This window comes from Scyliorhinus canicula, chromosome 19, assembly GCF_902713615.1.
Source record: "Scyliorhinus canicula chromosome 19, sScyCan1.1, whole genome shotgun sequence".
NCBI classification, from domain to species: domain Eukaryota; kingdom Metazoa; phylum Chordata; class Chondrichthyes; order Carcharhiniformes; family Scyliorhinidae; genus Scyliorhinus; species Scyliorhinus canicula.
The window spans coordinates 71,479,368-71,503,745 of record NC_052164.1 but is presented as its reverse complement, the minus strand read 5'-3'; the positions used below and the strand labels follow the sequence as shown (position 1 = coordinate 71,503,745).

The 24,378-nt window shown below is 48.4% G+C and overlaps 1 protein-coding gene across 1 annotated transcript in view; it reads right to left on the bottom strand.

Annotated features, from left to right (window-relative positions):
* nrgna (neurogranin (protein kinase C substrate, RC3) a) overlaps positions 1–12,317 on the bottom strand; it is a 71,545-nt gene extending 59,228 nt beyond the window's left edge. The window contains exon 1 of the mRNA XM_038779357.1: positions 12,119–12,317. Within this exon, the coding sequence (XP_038635285.1) occupies positions 12,119–12,133 (15 nt within the window). The 5' untranslated portion in view covers positions 12,134–12,317. The remainder of the gene's footprint in view (positions 1–12,118) is intronic.
* Positions 12,318–24,378: the final 12,061 nt, after the last annotated feature.

Below are 24,378 nucleotides of genomic sequence, written 5' to 3'. Positions count from 1 at the left end.
GGCTGACTGTGCCGTCCTTAAGTCGTCCGTCTAATAAAAGTTGTGTGGGGGTGTATTCCATGAGGATGGTGATGGGGTTGAGTCCTGTTATGTATGAAAAATACTGAACTGCCCAGAAAACTGCGAGCAGGTGCCTTTCACAGACAGAAAATCCTTGTTCTACAGGGTCTAAAACTCTTGAGGCGTATGCCACGGGTCTTAACTGTTCGTGCCGTTCCTGGAGGAGCACGGCTGAAAGGGTGCGGTCTGTGCTAGCTACCTCTATAGCGTAGGGGGAAAGTGGGTCTGGAACCTGTAGTGCGGGGGCTGCGATGAGTGCACGTTTTAAAGCATACACGGCATCTGTATGCTGCGGAAGCCATTTCCAAGGAGCTTTTTTCTTTAGGAGGTCGGAAAGGGGCGCTGCTTTGGTGGCGGAACCGTCTATGTGGTTTCGGCAGTAGCCAACCAGTCCTAAAAACGACCGGAGGGCTGATACATTCTGGGGAAGGGGCAATTTGACAATCGAGTTAATTCTTTTATGCTCGATCTCGCGTTTACCGTGCGTGATAATTGTTCCCAAATATATCACCTTGTCTTCCAAAATTTGGGCCTTTTTGGGGTTCACTTTCCATCCAATCTGCCACAGGAGCCCTAGGAGTTCTGCTAGAAGTGAGATGTGCTCTGCCTTTGTGTCTGTCTGCAGTAACAGGTCGTCTATGTACTGGGCCAGACATTCGGGGCGAGAAAATTTAGATAAACCATTTGCCAGCTGTCTGTGGAAAATGGAGGTGGAGTTGTGGAATCCTTGTGAAAGGCATGTCCACGTGTACTGCTGATCTTTAAAAGTAAATGCGAATTTATACTGGCACGCTTTAGCCAATGGAATGGACCAGAATCCGTTGCTGATGTCCAAAACTGTAAAATATCGTGAATGGTGTCCCCGTTTGAGCATGGACTCGGGACTTGTGGCTACAGTGGTGGCTGCTGCTGGGGTGACTTTGTTGAGTTCCTGGTAATCGATGGTCAGTCGCCATGATCCATCGGATTTTCTTACTGGCCAAATCGGGGCATTATTAGTGGAGGCTACTGATCTTAGTACTCCCTGTTCTAATAAGCTATCAATTACCTTGGAGATTTCTCCCTCTGCCTCTTGGGGAAATCCGTATTGCTTCTGGGGTCTAGGGTCAGGTCCTGTAATCTGAACCGAGCCAGCCATTCTGCCACAGTCATGTTTATGATGTGCAAATGCTGCTCTGTATTCCTGCAGAACTGCCCTAACCTGCTTGCCTGTGCTAATTGTACTCGGGTCAAACCAGTATTCGCCGACTGCGCTGATCCTATTAGCATAATCTCCTACTGTGAGCGTTGCGGGGGCTCTTGCTGTCTTTGCCATTTTCCAGACACAATTGTTTGATGGATCGAATGAAAGGTTTTGGGAGCTCATGAAATCAATTCCCAAAATGTGTTCTGCTGTGTGGGGCAGATCGATTAAAACTATGGAGTGTTTGGTTGTAATATTGCCAATCTGAAGGGCTGTGATGTGTCCCTGTGAAGCCGCTGAGGGTGATGGTGTCTGTAGTGGGCCACGTGTCTTTTTGGAACATGGTGGAGGAATTTAGTGTGGTGCGGGACCCTCCTGTATCCCAAAGAAATTCAACGGGCTGACCCCGTACCTTTGCTGCAATGACCGGTCGGCTGGACCTATCCCAAAGGGTATCGCAGACCCAAGTTTGGGAGCCCGAACACCGTCAGTCTGTGCCATTCATGTCTGCCTGGTCTGAACGGGCGCTTACACTGTGAATAGGCTTTGCCCTATTCCTATTTAGGGTGCCTGTCTGTTGGGCTCTCTGTGCTTTCTGCGGGGCATTGCACTCTCGTGCAGTGTCCTAATTGACCACAGTTATAACATTCCTGAGATTTCTGGGGTAGCTGTTTCTACCTTAATTTACCCATGCGGGGTTTTGGTTCGTCTTTACTCCATGTATATCTGCCTCTGCCTGCTCTTCTTCGGGTTGCCTAAATGCGGGTTTATTGTGTATGGATTGCTCCCAAGAGCGGGACAACCTTTTTAAAACCAACTTCTCGTTGTGGGCTTCTTCTGAGGGGTCATAATTCGCGCAAGCTCTCTGTCCTGCCTCTGTGGCATGAGAGACCAGGATTCGAGTCCATTTGGCTGTGTCATCTGTGGACAAATGGGCGCGGTTTAAGTTTCCGAAAACTGCTGTAAAATGGATCCACAAGCATCCAGCAAACGTTGTGGGGTGTTCGGTTTTCTTCTGCCTGCATCTATTCAGGCCTTCTACGGGGTCTCCTCAGTTATAGCCGATCGCATCTAGGATCGCTGTGTGCATCTCTGCTAGGGTGCCTCCTCCTACATTCTGTGGGTCGGGAAGGGCTGCTACAATGGAAGGGTCTAGGCTCAAAACTGTGAGCTTCACTTGCTCTCGCTCATCCAGACCGTACATGGTCGCCTGCTGCTTAACCTTCGCAAAGAATTGGTGGGGGTCTGAAGTGGGGCGGAACGGTGTGATCTTCTCGCACACATCCCGTAATTGGGTCACGGTTAAGGGGGTCGTATAAAGGAAATCTGTGTCTCCTTCTGGTGCGGCTCTGCGGTGGGTAGTTACTGGATTAATTGGGGTGTGATCTATCTTTTCTGTGGGGGGTTGGGGTGCTCTTCTTTTCTGAGGCTTCTCATGTGTACACGCTCCATGTACATACCTATGCGCTGTTTCATTTAACTCTTGCCAATCGGGGCCGTTTTCCTCATTTAATTGGGATCCAAATGTGCTTTGAAAGCCATTCTGGACTGAAAGCAGAGATTGCAGTTCTGCAATCTGTTTCCGGCACTTTGCATGATCTACCGAGCTCTGCTTCTGTTCCATGGTGGAAGCATGGAGTGCTCGTAGAGCTGCCTTTAAATCGCTGCACTGCTTCTGCAATGCCTCTACCTGCTGTTCTGTTTCTTGTTTTATAGGACCGCAAGTTGTGTGTCCTGGTAGGCCTTGTCGTATTGGGTCTGGAAGCTGCTTAAGTGGGCCAGACAAGACTGGTGTGCCCTCTTGGCATCATCCACCTCTCTGTCTTTTGCTGCCAACTTCCCTTTTAACTCTATGTTCTCCTTCTCTATCTCACTCACTTTACTCATCCTATTCCTCTCATCTATCTCTTTACAGAGCGTCCTAACGACCTCCTCTGTGCCTCACAATTGTGCCCGACATCGGCTTGCGAGCTTTCCCTGAGCTCTTCTTATAGATCTCGGTCAGGCTCTCCCACCAAGTATGTCCTATACTCCCGGGACCTGTTTCCTCATTAGCACAAAATTCGCTCCAAAGGGGCCATCCCTTCCCTTTGAGGTACTTTCTGATCTCTTCTTCCCAAATGGGACACTGTCCTACTCTGCTGGTCGCTGCAACCACGAATTCCTGCGGGTTCATAAGGCGTTCCATTGCCTTCACTGTCATTTCTCCTATCTGAATTCTCTTAAAATTTGGAACAAGGGGTAATAAAGCGGTGCTGCAAACACGGGTACGGCTTTCGCTAATTTCCGGAATACAAACAGTTTTTCGCAACAACATTTATCAGCTTTACCTTATATCCCTGTTAGTACGCATGCATTAACACATTTCCGAATTCTGGGGGATTGATCAGGACTGCTTGAACACTTGTGGTTATTTCTGTTCACAATTGGATTCTAATTCAAATTTTGGGTTCTCTCGGAGTGGTGGGGCCGCTTCTAAGTCGAGTCCCATCAGAGTTCGCCAATAAATGTTGCTCGGTGTGGCTTTTACTTAATTGCTCTGTTTTACAACCTTTGCTCTAGAGTCGCCAGGTATCTTTCTGATACCACCACGAGGTTCAAAGCCAAGTGCTGATCAATAACTCAATACACCAGTTAGTAAGTTTCAAATCAACACACATTTATTATACACACAGTCAATCACTACTCATGCATAAAACTCTACTTACTAGACTATCACGACAACTAAAGGCCTTTACTTAGCTTTCAAATGGCCCACCAGGTCAGAGGAACAATGGCCTTTGTCCGGTTCTGAGCCTGCAGGCTTCAAGCTGGTATGGAATAGTAGCTAGGAGCGCCTATCTCATATCGTGCATTGACTGGAGACTTACTTGGTTGGTGCAGCTGCTAGGCAGGTCTCTCCTCGCTAAGAATCACAGTCAAGAGTTCTTTGAGAGCTGCCGAGAGATCCTGCCAAGAGAGCGAACTGAACTTGGGGACTCTATCTGATAGTCCCCAGGGGTTCCGTGCCCTTGTGGGCGGACCCCGGACCTGGTCCCAATTAATTGGACCATGTCCCAATCGGTTCTATCGATTTCTCCAATACTGGAACTGTTCCCTGATCGCTGGGCGGTTCCTATGTGTCCGTTGGCCTTTCTTTGTCCTGGCTCCCGCTGGCACCGAGGAGTCTGTCTTGGTCCCGATCGCTTCAATGTTTCTAATTGTTCCCGGAGATTGCTCATTAATATGTAGATGGCTATTGGTTTCGGTTCTGTCTGGGTTCTGCAAGTCTTAATACTCAGGAAACCTTGCACCTGCTTGTTTTCCTGTGGCTGGCCAACTTTCCCTGTATTCTTCGCGGGCCTCCATTTTGGAATCGGGAAGTGGCCACCCCAGGTGGCTACAGGCCATCACATACAGTTTCACCTCAAGTGTTCATTAGTTACAGAAATGGAAAGCTGAAAGCAGATCTGGTACTCACCTTTGCTTTGTTTTATCATAGAATCATAGAATTTAGAGTGCAGAAGAAGGCCATTCGGCCCATTGAGTCTGCACCAGTCCTTGGAAAGAGCACCCTACTTAAGCCCACACCTCCATGTGTAGACTCCGCACAGACAGTCACCCAAGCCAGGAATCGAACCTGGGACACTGGAGCTGTGAAGCAACAGTGTTCACCACTGTGCTACCGTACTGCCCAAAATTAACAAAGGCTCACAATTCAAACATAGAATCATAGAACCCCTATAGTGCAGAAGGACTCCTTTTGGCCCATCGAGTCTGCACTGACCCTCCGAAAGAGCAACCTAACCCAGGTGAAAAATAAATTTAGAGCATCCAATTCATTTTTCCAATTAAGGGGCAATTTAGCATGGCCAATCCACCAATCCACCTACCCTGCACATCTTTCAGTTGTGAGGGCAAAACCCACGCAAACACGGGGAGAATGTGCAAACTCCACACGGACAGTGACCCAGGGCCAGGATCGAACCTGGGACCTCGGCATCGTGAGACAGCAGTGCTAACCACTGTATCACCGTGCTGCCCCTTGCGTCACTGTACCCCGGTTTTAAAGACAGCCCCCATGCTCTTTCAATTGCACCTTCAAACCCCATCTAGTACCTTGAAGGACACCATCCACCTCCAAGCCGCACACCATTCTTATTTGGAACTGTATTGCAGTTCCTTCACTGTCGCTGGTTCAGAATCATGAAACTATTTCTAGCAGCACTGTGTGTGTTCTTACAGCACATGAACTGCAGCAGTTCAAGAAGGTAACTTCCCAGGCCCATTAGAGCTGGACGTTAAATACTAATTTTATCACTGGCCTCCACGTCACAACAAATGAAAAGCAAATTTGGAACAAAAAAACCATGTCACGTTGCATTGCTGTAAAAAGCCACCTGGTTGACTAATGCTCTTTTCAGAAGGAAATCTACCACCCTGACTCGGTCTGGCCTGTATATAACTCCAGCCCCCAGCAATGTGATTGACCCTTAACTGCCCTGTGAAATGACCCAGCAGTTGGCAACATCACCATCAAAAGGATCAACAATAAATGCTGAACTTGCCTGCGATTCCCAGGTCCCATGATTTCATCAAAGAAAACCTGCCCTAAATTTCTCTCTTGCAAATCCACCAATCAGTCAACGCAAGCAGGAATAGCCTTTTGAACCCTAAGAACCCAAGGTAGCTGTCTGAACATTTGTGCACAACATGTTATCTTCTTTGGCACCACTTTCTCCACCTGCTCTTTTTTGTTGTGATCCTCAATCAGCTGTCCAGTTGGATGATGAAATGAAAAACAGAATGTGATCTGAAATGCTGACAAGGTTGAGTTTAATGTGCCATAGATTGGCTTCTTCTAGTTTATAGAAAGAGAAGAGAGGCCAGATTACAATGGTGTACCATATGTTAAGACACCCTTGGCAAATGCACAGTCAATTCCAGCCCCACCTGTCCCTGAGTCGTAATACAACCTGAGTCCCGACCCATCTCTGTAATTGGTGCCTGCCAGTCTACAACTCCAGTTTAAACCAGCACCTGCTTTTGATTTCCTCTGCTTGAATTAAAGGTACAGGGTGCTTGCCTTAAAGCCACATGTCCATTACTCATCCATGGATCAAAACTGTAATGGCAAAATTAAAAGAAAGGGGAAATAAGTGAATAAACAGGAAGGACCTTTGCACAGAAGAGGTTGGATACTCCATTTCAGAGGATAAGTGCCGGCTGAAACAGAAAATTCCTGGGCGTTTTACGATGCCAATATCAGCGCCGAACCGGCACTGATTCCGGGACCAGTGAGGGACTAGCAGTGGTGCCGGGTAAATCCTCGGCTCCTATGGCAGAAACGGCCGGAGAATGGCCAGGTCCATGGCCCCGCATGCTCATGGCAATGGCCTGCAGCGGTCATGCGTATAACATGGTGCAGGCCGTGAGCGGATCCAACCTGCCAAATACGCCACCAAAGGCCTTTGCCGAAGTCCACACGGCCAGCGGTACGGCTCCCGGCCGACTGTGACGGCGCTAGACACGGTCCACGGCCGCCAAGCCGGGTTTCCGACCACTCAAACCAAACGTCAACCGGGAACTCGGTCAATCGGGGGTGGAGCATCAGTGGAGGGGCTTCCGATGACACCCCCCATGCCATTCCAAATGCTTGCGGCGCGCAACGTGATGACACCATTTTGAAGGGCCGGAGACTCAAAAACTGTCGCCACCCCTGATTTAGCCATTGGAAGGGATTCTCTGCCCGATCGCCGATTACAATATCGCTGTCGGACAACAGAAAATCCCACCCCCCCCAAGATATATCCATTGGAAGCAGTGTAGGCGCCTCTGTATAGGTTTAATTATAAATTAATCAAGGAAAGGTTGGGATGTTAAGAACTAAAATCGTGACCCTAAGTTGGCATTGGCCCTTTTACTTTGTCTTCTGCACCCTCTGTGGCTTAATTTCTCCAGCATTATAGGTATTCCTCTTCACATGGATGAAGGTGCATGTCATTCCTCCTTCAAAAATGGTTCCCTTCTCCTGGAACCAGATCGGAAGAACTGATAAATTCCAATGGTCATGATGGAATGCACTGCCTGAGGATGTGGTGAGGGCAGCTCAATTTGAGGCATTCAAGAAAAAATTGGATTATTTCGTGAAAAGGTAGAATGTGCAGGGGATATGGGACTAAGTAAATTGCTCATTCAGAGAGCCAGTGCAGGTATGACAGGCCGAATAGCCCCCTGGACTGTAACAATTCTGTGATGACAAGCACTGATATCGAAATGTCACTCAGTATGCAATCGACACTACGTGCATCATCCAAATACATTAGATTCTTTCAGACTGAATCTATGCTAAGTTGCGAGAAAGGCACTTCCATGTGAAGGGTGGGTGTGCATTCTGCTCCATTGTGAGGGAGCGATAGACATAAGTGGCAGACATGATGGGTGTTCTGTATTAACGGAAGTTAATAGTAGGTTCGCCCGATCATTGCTTGGTGTTTTACGACGGAGGTGGATTTTCCATGTGCTATTCTTCCAAGAGGTTGGCAGCTTTTTACCACTACCAAAAAATGCCACCACCATCAAAACCCCACCACCACCCACTCTGCCTCGTCATCACAAGGAGAATTTCAAAATTACCACTTGAGAAACGGTCCATTGTCTCCTAGACATTCTTTCTCCAAAGAAGGTTGCTACCGTAAAAACGCTGCAAAGCACCCCTTTGAGTTCTCTAACTAATGTACGTAACCTGATTCCCAAGTGGAAGTGCAGTATTAAGATGCATATATTATGGAACTGAGGGCCCATTTAGTTTAGTTGACTGAATGGCTGGTTCGTGATGAGCGACGCCAACAGCACAGGTTCAATTCCCATTTCGGCTGAGGTTATCCATGAAGGCCCCACTTTCTCAACCTTGCCCCTCGCCTGAGGTGTGGTGATCCTCAGGTTAAATCACCCCCAATCAGCTCTCCGCCTCAAAGGGGAAAGCAGCCTATGGGAATGTGGCAAATTTATTATGGCACTGGTTACTTCAAGAAATACATGCAATTAAAGGTTTCCTGCCCGAGTGATAAAGGGTGGTAAAGGAATTGAGTTTTGATAACCAGTTACAGCTGCAATTAAAAAAAAACACCTTTCCTTCTGCATTGTCACTAACTGTGCCTAATTGGCTCCTTGGAAACAAGCACCACACACACACATATATTTTCCCAACTCAAACAGTAGGAAGGAAGCCTAACAAGGTTTTCCACAGGGAAGTAGTTGAGATTGCTTCAGTTGATCCGAATCCTAGTTTTCCCTGGTAGTGATGCAAATTTAGCACAATCGCCACAATTTTAATCTTTCGATTTCACCGTTCCACATTTCCCTTTTGATTTATTCCACTGCGACTGCTACCAGCCTTTCCAATACCTGTTCAAACCGGCCAATCTCCATTTGCCAGCTGGATCTCAGCAGGCACTGAGTAGCCACTCTGCTTATTGCAATCCAACCCACACTCAACAACCAGACACAGGCATTTCCAGCAGGGCCGAACAGATGGCAAACTGAAGCAGGTTCTGGCAATTCTTAACTCTCCTTAGCCGAGGATTGCTGGCAAAATTCTTCCATACCAACAACAACTTGCGAATATCTGACACCTTTAATGTAGGGAAACACCCAAAACTCTTAATCTGTCCAGCTGGATATTACACTGTGCAGCACGTTACTCTGCTGTGTCATCAAGAGAGCTTTACAAAAGCCATCTTTATTTTTATTTTTTTTGTTGCTGCCCAGATCTTAACCCACACAAATGGCCGCTCACCCAACCCCCCGCTGTGCTCACTGACCCAAATTTGCTGCTGGGTCCTAAACACTGCCATTTTGAAGTTCTCATATATGCAGATGTCTTTGTGGCACTACCCTCCACAATCTCTAACATCTTCCATCCCAGCAGACCACCAGGAACTCAGTCCTCTTGTTCATTACCCCTCCCTGCTCCCCTATTTTAGTGCACCACTGGCAGTTGGGTCCTCAACTGCCGAGGGGAGAAGTTTTAGGTATTTTCTCCTCGAACGTCCTCACTTCTCACCTCTGTCTGACCATTTAAGATGTTTCTTACAACATTTCGCTTTGGTCAAGCCTTTGGTCAACTGCCCTCAAGTCTCCTTCTTTTGGTCAGTGTCAATATTTGTTTCATAATGCTCGAGTGAAATAACTTGGGAGATTTTTGCTGTGCTAAAGATGTTATGTAAATGCAAGTGTTTTCCATTTCTGTTTCTTTGATTTCCCAATTTTTTCTTGACAAATTTTTTGAAGGAGCATTTTTAGCCAAAACGGACACACATTTCGTGTCTGGTCCAGCAGATAGAAGCTCAGTTTAGAAAGGGCCCATCTCTGTTCCCACTAAATAGACTGCAGCATTCCCGAATATCAAGAGATTACTACAGTCTACACACAAATAATGCTGGGAGAGGAAGTCCCAAAACACACCATCTTTAAAATGGCAGGTACAAGGAAAATAAAACTGAGAGAAAGGTTTGTGTCGACTTGTCAGTTCAGAATAGCAGAGCAAAATTTGTCATGTTTGAGAGTGACAAGGTGACAGTGTGCGATCTTGTGTGCACAAAGTCACAATGTGTTCTATTAGTGACATTAGATATGTAACGATGGGCAGTTCAGGTTCATCAATGTCAATCTTAAAACCTTTCCACGCATCCGCCTGAGACTAGTCTTGAGCATGTCATCAATAGATGTCTATGAGCAGATGCCTCACACATCCTGTTGTCCATGGATGGCGTACGATGTGCAGAGTCGCCAGCATCATTGGGAAGGGGAAAAAGCATTTTAAAGAGAAGAAGCCTCGCCTCCAAGGACCAAAACAATAATTTAGCAGTCAATATGCTCTTGGCAATTTCAGGTACCATTTGCCACTTGTACAGCTCCACTCATAACTTTCAAGCATATCCAGACTTAATATAAGAGTCAATCGTGATTGACATGCCCACTGAGCTTTGACACAGAGGATAAATGGAATGGGAGTATCTGTCAAGCTTCCATTTATCATTCTTGGTGCTGTCCATGAACCACAGGAGTGACCGCTGGGTGGTCAGTTCACCACCCTTCCCTCACCGCCACCCCTCTCCCCCCACCCACCCCATCCCACCAAACTCCATCTCCCATTTGGACGTATTTAGGAGATGTTTGGCTCTGATGGAGGAGGCTAACAATGAGAGCAAGTCAAGGTAAAAGGAGACATTTCCTCATATAATCATATCCTTGAAACCGCTCCGGACTACATATTAATTTTGCAGCACATGCCATTAATTTCTAATGGATGGAGCGCTTCTATTTTGGGTCCATATTCTGTTGATGGTCAGTGCAATCTGAATCATTGATGCGCACCCAAAGTGATCATGTAACAGTAGTTGCACGGTGGCGCATTGGTTAGCACTCCTGCCTCACAGCCCTGAGTACCCGGGTTCGATCTCAGCCCCGGGCCACTGTCCATGTGGGGTTTGCACATTCTCTCCATGTCTGCATGAGTCCCGCTCCCACAACCCAAAGATGTGCAGGGTAGGTGGATTGGCTACTCTAAACTGGCCCTTAATTGGAAAAAAAATAATTGGGTATTCTATAATTTTATTTAAGTCATGTAACAGTAGCAAACCCATGCAGACTCCAATTTGTTTCGATATTAATTGGGTGAATTACAGAAAGAAACATTTGGCTGATGCAGAAATATTTGCATTAGAAGTCAGACACCCTGTCGTTACAGCATCAGTGAGACCTGACAGCACTATACTTACTTTATAAACTGTGTTATGGGCATCATAGTGTGAACACATTGGTCCATTAATTACTAAATGCCCTGTGTGCTTTGAAGATACTTTCCATTGTTACACATCCCAATATTTATAAGATGTAAGTAAAAATTAAAAACAAGGAAGAGTGTTTTGACCTGTTTAAACTTAGCCCCTTTATATCTTTATATCCAATTGCAATTCAAAATGCCTGAGATATTTTATTTCTCCTGCCTCTGACTTGGCAAATTATTCCAAACATATATTGCTCTTCAAGCAAAGAAGTTTCCTGTCTTTTGCTTATAACATACTATGTTTCCAGCAAGGTTACCCAATTAAAACCAATAAATACTTGGTATGTTACAAAAGAGAGGAACATCACAAGTTTAAATTGGAGAAATATATCACACCTCAGCCACATTTCTGAATTTTAAGAATGCCATCCTGAACTACAAGATAATATATTGTGCTATTACTGTGGAAGTGCCTCTGCCAGCTTGTATATTTCCTGATCCTTACATCAAATTCAAGCTCAAGTAGCCGATTTATCTTTCTGGGAGAAACTTTGACGAAGAGCATCTTGCTAAGTGTGCTCCATTTTTTAATTTCCAAACGACATCATGCACGCCGCACAGAAAAATGATTTGTCTTGACAATAAATGTTTCCAGACAACATACTTCACTGGATCAGCATCAAGAAAACAGCACTTAAAGAGTTAAAAATGCAGAAAGCCAATTCGCCAATTCTTCAGTTAACACTTCGCTCTCAGAGTACTTCTCATTAAGAACTGTATTTTTTCCATGAAATATAAACCGGACAAGTAAAACGGCTAGAAACCTCACCGCTCAAATCCCTCCAAGGCTCCTTTGTGCAACTTTTAGTTGTATATTCATTTTATAAAATAAAATATTCTACCAACAGCCAATGTATTAGACAAGATAATCGAAGTGATTTATGTTGAAAACAATGTCATTGACACGAGTTGTCATCTTGCTGTTCAGCCTGTCTCACCAATGTGCATCAATACTAGTTCAAAACTAAAGGTTCCTTAACCATCAGACTTGAATTCTGCAGGCAAATCACAATGAAACAAATGCAAAAATGAGAAATTATACATACAGTACAGCAATCCATCCTAAAACGACTGGGGATTAAAGTCTGAAATCAGCTGCTGGGGTTTAGTGACTGCAGGTAAACAACAGGGTTGAGAGCGAGTGCTGTACTCTAGACTCTTCCTTCCTTCTCTCTCTCTCTCTCTTTCCTTCTGACTCTCTCTCTCTCTCTTTTCTCTCTCACTCTCTTCTGGACTGATCGGCTTCTGCAGGTGTTAAAACTAGACCATCACTGATTACATAACCCCCGTCATTAGCAGAAACCGACCTATCACCAACCCACACAAAACTTGGGCTCTTTCCATGCAGAATTCTAACCGGCTCTGCCAGTGATGTTTTTCTTCACCAATGAATGTTGGTTTTTTTTCATTCTTTTCTCTATTCTCAGCAGACATGTTGCAAGACAGTTACAGATGAGCTTTGGCATTCCACAGTTCCTCCTGTCCTCATTTTCGCTCTCTCTATCTCAGTCTATCTTTTACTCTCTTTTTCTTCCAGCTCCCACACACATCGAGACTTGGTGAAATTAATTCCACAGCCTTTTCATTCCGATTCTGAGTTAATTGTACAGATATTTATATTTTGTTCCTAGTTGTCAGAAGCATATTATTCACAGCATAAATAAATGACTTTTCCTTTGAAATTACTCCACAGCAATAATTCTTCATTTTGGTGCATACAAAATTGCTTTGTGGAAATCCACACAAGGCAGAATAGTAACAGTATTTTTCAGTCCATTTTGAAGCAGCATTTAGATGTGAGTATGCACTGATACGAACAGAATGTTCCTTTTGAAATGAAATGAAAATCGCTTATTGTCACGAGTAGGCTTCAATGAAGTTACTGTGAAAAGCCTAGTCACCACATTCCGGCACCTGTTCGGGGAGGCTGGTATGGGAATTGAACTGTGCTGCTGGTCTGCCTTGGTCTGCTTTAAAAGCCATCGATTTAGCCCAGTGTGCTAAACCAGCCCCTTGGTAATGGTGAGTTCTATTCGCTCCTCCATTATAGAACCCCTACAGTGCAGAAGGAGACCATTCGGCCCATTGGGTCTGCACCAACCTTCTGAAAGAGCACCCCGCCTAGACTCCCCCCCCCCCCCCCCCCCCCACCTTATCCCATCTCATCCCTTTAACCTAACATACACATCCCTGGACACTAAGTGGCAATTTTAGCACAGCCAATCTACCAGATCTGCACATCTTTGGACTGTAGGAGGAAAGCGGAGCACCTGGAGGAAACCCATGCTGACACGGGGAGAATGTAAGAACTCCACACAGTCACCCAGGTCAGAATTGAACCCCGGTCCATGCCGCTGTGAGGCAGCAATGCTAATCACTGCCAACATCCTGCCCTATTATCATTCGCCCATGCCAGCAGCATCTACGACTTTCCTCTATTTCAATCAGCCACGGTGTCTTGTGGGCAGTAATATCAACATTTTGGTGGTTACCATTGACCAGAAACTGAACTGCCTAACCATAAATACCGTGGCTACAAGGGCAGAATCTTGCGGCAAGTAACTCACTTGTCGGCTTCCCAAAGACTGCCATCATCTACAAAGCATAAGCCAGGAGTATAAAGGAATAGGGCAGCACGGTGGCACAGTGGTTAACTACGGCGCTGAGGACCCGGGTTCAAATCCCGGCCCTGGGTCACTGTCCATGTGGAGTTTGCACATTCACCCCGTGTCTGCGTGGGCTTCACCCCCACAACCCAAAAAGATGTGCAGGACAGGTGGATTGGCCACACTAAATTGCCCTGTAATTGGAAAAAATAATTGGGTACTCTAAAATGTAAAAAAGAAATGGTGAACAGGAGTATAATGGAATATTCCATTATAGGGGAGCACGGTAGCATGGTGGTTAGCATCAATGCTTCACAGCTCCAGGGTCCCAGGTTCGATTCCCGGCTGGGTCACTGTCTGTGCGGAGTCTGCACGTCCTCCCCGTGTGTGCGTGGGTTTCCTCCGGGTGCTCCGGTTTCCTCCCACAGTCCAAAGATGTGCGGGTTAGGTGGATTGGCCAGGCTAAATTGCCCTTAGTGTCCTAAAAAAAATAATGTTAATGGGGGTTGTTGGGTTACTGGTATAGGGTGGATACGTGGGCTTGAGTAGGGTGAGCATTGCTCGGCACAACTTTGAGGGCCGAAGGGCCTGTTCTGTGCTGTACTGTTCTAATTCTAATTCTAATTCCCCACTTGCTTGGCTGAGTGCAGCACCAATAACACTCGTGAAGCTTAACACCATCCAGCACAAAGCAGCCCGCTTGATTGCTCCCCTTCCACAAACATTCACTCCCTCCACCACCGACAGACAGTGCGTACCATTTACAAGATGCATTGCAGCAACTCACCAAGGCTGCATAGATAGCACCTTCCACAACCGCTACCATCTAGAAGGACAAGGGCTGCAGACACATGGGAACACCAACATCTGACATAAAAATCTGTCGCCGTTCCTTCACTGTCACTGGGTCAAAATCCTGAAATTCCCTCCCTAACATAACAGCACTGTGAATGTACTTACACTTCCAGGACTGCAGCAGTTCAAGAAGGCAGTTCACCACTACCTTCTCAAGGATAACTAGGATGGGCAATGAAGGCTGGCCTAGATAGTGACGCCACATCCCGTAAATAAATTTGAAAAAAATCCACAACTTGGGAAGCCATTCCAATGAATCCTGACTATGATCCACATCTCTCCTGATGGTGTTAATTCATGCTGAAGAACCGTTCCATGGCTGTAGATGCACCCGGTCCGCATCAGTGCCACCCTCCCATCTCCCCAGTACCTTGACCCAATGGCCATTTTTTATGTGTTTGTCCATACAATTAGCATCAGTGGGTTATTTGACCATGGGCGTTTCACAACTGACAACACAGACACTTTTTTCCAACAGGAGTCACTGGAATGCAATCAGGAGAAGAAACTCTTGACTAATTATTCTCCTTCCCTCACACAGAGTTCTGAGGTCAGCTATTCCCTGACATCACCTTGGATGCGATCACCCAACAAATTACAAACATAACAAATAAAATCTGCAAGTTTCCCTATCTGGATAACTCAATTAATTGTGCACTAGATAATACACTTCCCAGTGAGTCATCAGGGGACTGAACCCAGATCAAACATGTTAGCATACTTCTGCAACTAGTCACCATCTTTATTCATGAGAAAGTTACATTGCTACAGCCACTCAAAACTTCTGGATGCAATTATACTGCTGAAATAATTCAGAGGCAGCAGTGAGGCACAGCAAATATTCAAAGCTGAGATAGACAATTTTTTGATTGACAAGGCAGAACATATAATTCATAGAATTCCTACAGAATTCGTCCCATCAAGTCTGCACCGACTCTCTGAAAGAGCACACTACCTAGGCCCGTTCCACCGCCCTATTCCTATAACCCCACCCAATCTGAACATCTGTGGACACTAAGGAGCAATATATCATGGCCAAACCACCTAACCTGCCCATCTTTGGACTGTGAGAGGAAAATGGAGCACCCGGAGGAAACCTATGCAGACACGGGGCGAAAGTGCAAACTCCACACAGAAAGTCACCCAAGGCTGGAATTGAACCTGGGTCCCTGGCGCTGTGAGGCAGCAGTGCTAACCACTGTACCACCACGCTGGATTATGTGTGGGTAGTCAGGCTATAGCCAGGTCAGCCGTTATCGCATGGCAGAGCAGATCCAATGAACTGAATGGTTGACTCCTGCTCCTATTTCTTATGATCTTGTGACATGTTGACTGAATTTCTTTTGGTATGAAAATCATCAAAGTTCCCAATAATGCATTGGTAACCTTAGTATATTCTGGGGACCAGTTTAGCTCGGTTGCTAAATCGTTGTATCATGATGCTGAGTAAGACCAGTAGCATGGGTTCAATTCCCATACCAGCTAAGGTTATTCATGAAGACCCCGCCTTCACAACCTTGCTCCTCCCCTGAGGTGTGGTTATCCTCAGGTTTAATCACCATCAATCAGCTCTCTCCCTCAAAGGAAAATGCAGACTATGGTCATCCAGGACATGGCGACTTGACTTTACTTGAATATTCTGTTTACACCTCACTCAAAACAGCAATTTTAGAATATTAAAGGCAACTTAATACATTCATCTGACTTCTGGATCCTCACTTGGGATCTGAAGTGAAATTTTTTCTATCTCCTCTCCTATACCTGTACCACACTGCTTGCCAGACCCACCTAATTTCTGTTAAGTTATGTAATAATGGAATATTGCTTCATTCAATGACTTCATTCCCTGCCCTCCCTCTGCCGATGTTTAGATGGGAGCAGACAGGTTTGATGGAAAATCAACAGATGATCTCCGCCACATCACTGCTCATTTCAGACCGAACGGATTTCCTATCGCAAGCGAAGCTTGATGTACATAAGATGTGTGGTGATATGATCTGCATACCTATCTGCCATTGGGCCAGAACACCGCTCGCCTCTCCGGGCTCTCCCGGTCCCTACCTGCCCGCCGCGCGAGTCTTCTCCCCCCGCCCCCCGGGCTCCTGCGCCTGACCTGCGCGCCTCACCTCCCCCGCTCGCAGCCGCTCCACTCGGCTCGCCGGCACTGCTAGCCCCGCCCCCAGCGACCACGAGGGCCTCATGGGCGCCGCCATCTTGGGGCGCCGACCCTACGTGCGGGTCCTGGGCGCCGCCATCTTGGGGCGCCGACTCCACGTGCGGGTCCTGGGCGCCGCCATCTTGGGGCGCCGACTCCACGTGCGGGTCCTGGGCGCTGCCACCTTGGGGCGTCGACTTCACGTGCGGGTCCTGGGCGCCGCCATCTTGGGGCCCCGACTCCACGTGCGGGTCCTGGGTGCCGCCATCTTGGGATCCCGACTCCACGTGCGGATCCTGGCCACCGCCTTCCGGAACTGGCACGCAAGGTTCCTCCAGCATCGACTCGGACGGCGACGACGGACACGGATTTTCTCCATGGCTCGCGGCCGTTCAGCTCGACCAGTCACGTCCACGCACGCTCGCCAAAACGACAACGCTGATCCACCTCAACGGCCACGAGACGGGCTGCCTGCTGGACTCCGGGAGCACGGAAAGCTTTGTTCACCCTGACACGGTAAGACGCTGCGCGCTCCCTGTCCATCCGGTAACACACAAAATCGGGTTAGCCTCAGGTTCGCACTCCGTCCACATCACCGGGTGCTGCATCGCGGACCTCACGGTCCAGGGGAAGGTTTAAAAAAATTATAAATTCCTTGTCCTCCCTGACCTTTGCGCACCGGCACTCCTAGGACTGGACTTCCAGTGCAACCTGCAGAGCTTGACCTTTTATTTCGGCGACCCTATACCCCCCTCACTGTCTGCACCCTCGCGTCCCTCAAAGTGGACCCCCCCTCCTTGTTTGCTAATCTCACCCCCGATTGCAAACCCGTCGCGACATGGAGCAGACGGTCCACCGCCCAGGACCGGTCCTTCATCGGGTCCGAGGTCCAGAGGTTGCTGACGGAAGGGGTCATCGAGGCCAGCAACAGTCCCTGGCGAGCCCAAGTGCTGGTGGTCCGGACTGGGGAGAAAAACCGGATGGTCATCGACTATAGCCAGACCATCAACCGGTTTACCCAACTGGACGCGTATTCTCTCCCCGTATTTCCACCATGGTAAACGAGATCGCGAAATACAAGGTCTTCTCCACTGTGGACCTTAAGTCCGCTTATCACCAGCTCCCCATCCGCGCGAGTGACCGCATGTACACCGCGTTCGAGGCTGATGGGCGCCTCTACCACTTCCTTAGGGTTCCGTTTGGTGTCACAAATGGGGTCTCGGTCTTCCAACGGGAGATGGACCGAATGGTCAACAAGTACGGATTACAGGCTACCTTCCCGTATCTTGATAATGTCACCATATGCGGCCACGACCAGCAGGACCATGACGCCAACCTCCAGAAATTCCTCCAAACCGCAAAACTCCTTAACCTCACGTACAATAAGGATAAATGCGTGTTCAGCACCGACCGCCTAGCCATCCTCGGCTACGTAGTGCGTAACGGAGTGATAGGCCCCGATCCCGAACGCATGCGCCCCCTGATGGAACTCCCTCTCCCCAATACCCCCAAATCCCTCAAACGCTGCCTGGGGTTCTTCGCATACTACGCCCAATGGGTTCCCAATTACGCCGACAGGGCCCGTCCCCTCATTCAAACCACGACCTTCCCGCCGTCGACGGAGGCCTGCCAGGCCTGTAGCCGCATTAAAGTGGACGTCGCACAGGCCACGATGCGCGCCATCGACGAGTCCCTTCCCTTGCAGGTCGAGAGCGACGCATCAGAAGTTGCTCTGACGACCACCCTGAACCAAGCGGGCAGACCCGTGGCCTTCTTCTCCATAACTCTCCAGGCTTCCGAACTCCGCCACCCCTCTGTGGAAAAGGAAGCCCAGGCCATAGTCGAAGCAGTGCGACATTGGAGGCACTATTTGGCCGGCAGGAGGTTTACCCTCCTCACAGACCAACGGTCAGTAGCCTTCATGTTTGATAATGCACAAAGGGGCAAGATCAAGAATGACAAGATCTTACAGTGGCGGATCGAGTTGTCCACGTACAACTATGATATCTTGTATCGTCCTGGGAAGCTCAATGAGCCTCCTGATGCCCTGTCCCGCGGTACCTGCGCCAGCGCTCAGATAGACCGTCTCCGCTCCCTCCACGTGGACCTCTGCCATCCAGGGGTGACCCGCCTATACCATTTCATTAAGGCCCACAACCTGCCTTTCTCCGTCGCGGAAGTCAGATCAGTAACCCGTGACTGCCACATCTGCGCTGAGTGCAAACCGCACTTCTACCGCACCGAGCGCGCACACCTGATCAAAGCATCCCGCCCCTTCGAACGTCTCAGCATTGACTTCAAGGGGCCCCTTCCCTCTAACAACCGCAACATTTACTTCCTGGCGGTGATTGACAAATCACCCGCTTTCCCATCGCCATTCCCTGCCCCGACATGACCACATCGACCGTCATTAAGACCCTCCCCTCCATCTTCTCACTGTTCGGCTACCTCACGTACATTCACAGCGATCGGGGGTCCTCCATTATGAGCGACGAGCTGCGTCAATTCCTGCTCGACGGGGCATTGCCTCTAGCAGGACGACCAGCTATAACCCCCGGGGTAACGGACAGGTCGAGCGGGAGAATGGTACCATCTGGAAGACCATACTACTGGCCCTCCGGTCCAGAGATCTCCCTATTTCCCGATGGCAAGAGGTGATCCCCGATGCCCTACATTCTATCCGCTCACTCCTCTGTACCGCAACTAATCAGCCACCTCATGAACGTCTTCTTGTTTTCCCCAGGAAATCATCCTCCGGATCCCCTCTCCCGACGTGGCTGGTCACTCCCGGACCCATCTTGCTCCGGAAGCATGTGCGGGTGCACAAGTCCAACCCGTTAGTGGAACAAGTCCAGTTACTCCACGCTAACCCGCAGTACGCGTATGTGGAGTACCCCGACGGTCGGCAGGACACGGTCTCCCTCCGGGACCTGGCACCCGCCGGCGTGCGGCCTTCCCCTCCCCCACCACAGACCCCCCCCCTCTTTTTTTTCACTCCAGCACCCCACTCAGGTTCCCCATTCCACATCCATGGCGTCTCCACGGCCAGCTCGGGTGACGGAGACTATTCAAGGTCCATCGCTCCCGGACTCCAGGACGTCAGCGGAACCATCGGCCCACCCGACGTCAACTCCTCCACTGCGGCGGTCTGCCAGGACGTCAAGGACCACAAAAAGACTGATCGAATCTTTCTAAAGTTCTACAGCTCCATGGACTTTGTGTACATATCGCTTTGTCTGGGCCAGTGGGAAGCCCCCAAATTCGATAAAAGGAGAGAAAATGTATCCTCCCGGCTGCTACTCATATCACCAGTTCTCTCCCTCCCCCCCCCCCCCCCCCCCCACCCCGGCTCTCGTTCATACCCCCTCCCCCTCCCGCCTTCCTTCTCCGCAAGGGGTGAATGTGGTGATATGATCTGCATACCTGTCTGCCATTGGGCCAGAACACCGGCTTGCCATTGGCCCTGGTCGGTCATGTGCCTCTCGACCGATTGGCCGAGAGGCTGAGTTAACCAAGCCTCCATTAAGGAGGTATAAATGGACAAACGCCCAGCGATCGTCCATTCCATTGTAGGTGATCGCAGAGCTATGTTCTAGTCTGTTAAAGCCTGACTTTTTAAAGCACTCGTCTCGCGTACAATTGATGGCACGTCAAGATGTGCTACACCTGTCAGCATACGAAGTGGCGGATGAGTGGATTGTACAAGCATTAATGAGGGGCAGATTGAGAAAAGGCAGAGTTTCTGTGCAACCCTCCAGTTCCCCGCAGCCCCACACCCACACACGTACATAGGAAATATGTAGGACATCTGCAGAACCATCTCTTGTAGTTCTGTGAAGAAAAGGCAGCCTAGAATATATATATATATTTCAATAATGATTCAGCCAAGATTCTCACTAGTAGTAATATCAATAAGTGAATCTTTGAAGCATCTGCTGTACCGCCATGTGCAACTCAGAGTGAGAGGAAATTGGAAGCTTGATTAGTGCACACTGTGATTTAAGCCAGCCTTACAGTAAGTTCACACAAGCTGCTGTTTACTGAGGAGAGAAAGAAACAGAACTGATAGTAGAAGGAACATCAATCCAGAAATAGAAGAAAATGCTGCTCTGGAAGAAGCCTGAAGCAGGTTCAACTCTGGTGGATCATAGAATGAGAGGATGACAAAAAAATAACATTGTGCAAGGAGGCCATTCAGCCCATTTTGCCTATGCCAGCCCCCTGAAAGAACAACCAATTGGTCCCATTCCTCTGCGTTTCCCCATTGTATTGCGATTATTGTTTTCTTTTTTTGCAGAAATCCAGTTCCCCTTTGAAATTTAATTTTGAATTTATTTCCACCAACCGAGCATCTTAAAAAGTCACTGAGCAAAATATGTTGGGCAGTATTCCCCGCTTGCCGACACTGAAATTGCATCCTTTTGACGCCGAAGTCGGGTGCGACGGCAGTTTTCGGATGCTCCACCCCCTCCAAAATGGCGTCATCGATGAGTACACCGTACGCCATTGGAACAGCCTCAGGACGTCACCTGAAGGTCCTCCCCCGATGCTCCGCCCCCAATGGGCCGACTTTCTGACGGCGTGGATCACTTGTGCTCTGAGTTTTCATCAACCTCGCGTGGCGGCTGCAGACTGTGTCCAGCGCCTCCAAAGTCGGGGAGGAGGGGACTAGTGGGAGGTGGTCCAGGGGTGGAAAGGGGGGTTTACAGGAGGGCACTATCTGGCAGGCCAGGCCATGCGCGGCTGGTGCCCTGTTGTACGTCATGACCGCTGCAGGTCGTCCCTGTGCGGATGCGTTGCCACCGACCGGACCCGGCAATTCTCCGGCCGTTTCTGCCGGGTCGCAGGGAGTTTTATGTGGTGCAGCTGCTAGCCCCCCCCACCAAGTGGAGCATTGATGCAGGGGTGGCGCTGACATTTTCATCTTAACACTAGACACATTCTCTGGGCACAGCCTCAAAATCGTAGAATTCAGCCCATTCTCTTTGGTCAAAATTTGCCGACTCTGCCGTGGCGGGTTCCCACCCACCTCACTGGCGCACCGCCCCCAAGCGGATGCAGCGAGCCATTAGACTTCGGCTGGGACTGTAAGATCCGCTGACGGGTGGGATGGGTTCGGGGGTAGGCTTTGTTTCTGGGAAGAGATTTTCGGGTTGAGTTTATGGTTTCAAGTTGGTGCTCCTGTCACAATGCCAGCTGACGCAATAGGAAAATATCTCAGGAATGGGGCAGCACGGTAGCATGGTGGTTAGCATAAATGCTTCACAGCTCCAGGGTCCCAGGTTCGGTTCCCGGCTGGGTCACTGTCTGTGCGGAGTCTGCACGTCCTCCCCGTGTGTGCGTGGATTTCTTCCGGGTGCTCCGGTTTCCTCCCACAGTCCAAAGATGTGCGGGTTAGGTGGATTGGCCATGCTAAATTGCCCGTAGTGTCCTAAAAAGTAAGGTTAAGGGGGGAGGGTTGTTGGGTTATGGGTATAGGGTGGATACGTGGGTTTGAATAGGGTGATCATTACTCGGCACAACATCGAGGGCCGAAGGGCCTGTTCTGTGCTGTACTGTTCTATGAATGTGAGTTCAGAGGTCAGAGGATTCTGTCCAATTTTCCACGAATGAAGCAGAGTTACAATTTGTCAAATTCACCCTTCTCCCACAACAGGTTAAATGTAGAAAATAGTACAGGCCTGATGGGCCAAATGACCTCATTCTATCCTGTAATATTCTATAGTTCAATGCAACTTTTCCACTATGTTTACAGTGCCACTGACACAACTTGACCAGCGGACGTCTTCGGTCATGAATTTAGTTGTTGTTTACCTCACATTCAGTGTCTAATGTAGACGAACAGATATAAGATTGTGATTACGTTGTAATAATCCCATTTAGGGGCTTAGATGGTTCATGGAACCAATAACGGATATGCAGGAGGGATTAAATAGCATTAATCTCCTTAAAGGGCTCAAAGGATGTTGGAGCTCATGAGAACAAAGTTCAAAAGTTTTTCTCTTTCATCCCAAATTCCTTCTCTTTCCCTGTGCTCCCCCCCCCCCCCCACCTCATCACCACCACCACCTCCCCGCCCCCCCCCCCCCGCCCCCAACCCTTCCCCGGCAACATTGCTTCACCCTGTTCAATGGCCACCAGAAGTTCTCCACCATTTCAGAATTCATGCTTTATAACATATACATGAATGAGTTTAGATAGTTGAGTGTCAGCAAGTTATTTTCAGCATGGGATCATCACAGTCGCGGTCAATAGTGTCATCATCTGAAATTTGTGGTTAGAGTTGAAATTATGACATTGTGATCAGGAGTCGACCTCTGGAATGTACGCAGAACAACACTTTTCACTGTACCTCGGTACACGTGACAATAAATCAAATCCAGTCCAATCCAACCTCATCCCTCCAAAATTCCAGTAACGAACTTGCTTCTCGTTACTGGTCAGAATTATATTCTTCACTCCCTTTCCCTTTTCCATCTGGTGTATCTTTATCTCCCAATTTCAATTGACACTTTGGGTGGGATTTTCGGTGCCAACCCTCGCATCGTGGGTTTGCTGTTGGCACTGAAAGATCCCGCCAACAGGAACAGCCAAGAAATTTCGGCCTTGGTCCCACTCTCTTACTCTTCCCATTCTCTCCCACTTCCCTGGGTTTAGCAATCCTGAAATAAATAAAATGAGGAGCTTTTTCTCTGGACTGATGCTGACTCATGACTGCTACGCTTCAGTCCTCTTTATATCCAGCCTTCTCCCCTCATTTTTCTCCCTATTTCTTTCTTTCCCTTTACTCTTCTTTCTTACTCACCAGCTTCTACAATGTTCATCCCACATGGGGAGACTCTTGGGGCAGTGCAAGACACAGAAAAATCATGGAGACTTTAAGAGTGCATCATCAGGAGATGGGAATATGACTGCTGGACAATAAGGCATCATATAATAAATGAATGCCCGACCATCAGATAGATCATTAGATGCTTGGATGCTTTGTTAAATGGCAGATCCTAGAGTTCCTTTGCTAGAGTTGAGCATGTGTGCGGGGGTGGGAGGAAAATAGTATTGGGCTACTGCTGTGAAGAAACATGTGACTTTTAGGAATTGAGCAGGGACAGTTGTACATTTGATGAACACCGTTTATTCCAAGGACAAGCGTTTATTCAGAATGTCTTGCAATAACTGTTGGGCTGGATTCTCCGCTTTGGGACGCCGGAAGTGAGAATTGCGCTCGGGTGGAGAATTGAAAAAAAATCCGCTTTGCGCCAGGCTCCGACTGCGATGCCATGCTCCAGTCCCTCGCTGGTGGCGATATTGATGTTTGCCGATGGATCCATGCAAAAAAATCATTTGTATGGATTTTAATATCATTAGCGACTTGGGTATTTCATGCTCCACCCTCCCCCCCCCACCCCCGGTGATGCTCCATCCCTCTTAGATGAATGTCCCATGGGTGCGAATTAGTGAAAGTATTTAGCTTTGCCTGGGCACCATGGTTGTGCAGACGAACAGGAGGCTAAAATTTCTGGAAAAGCCTCATAAATTATCGGGCTGCTGAGGGGGTTGCTGCCCAGGCCAGGGGCAGTAGCGGGGAATGAGTACTGTTAAGTCTGTGGGCTTGAGGTGTACCGCCTCAGGCTTGGAGTGGCCTGATTCAGACTGCCATCACGGCAGTATGTATTTTAAATGCACCCCTCTG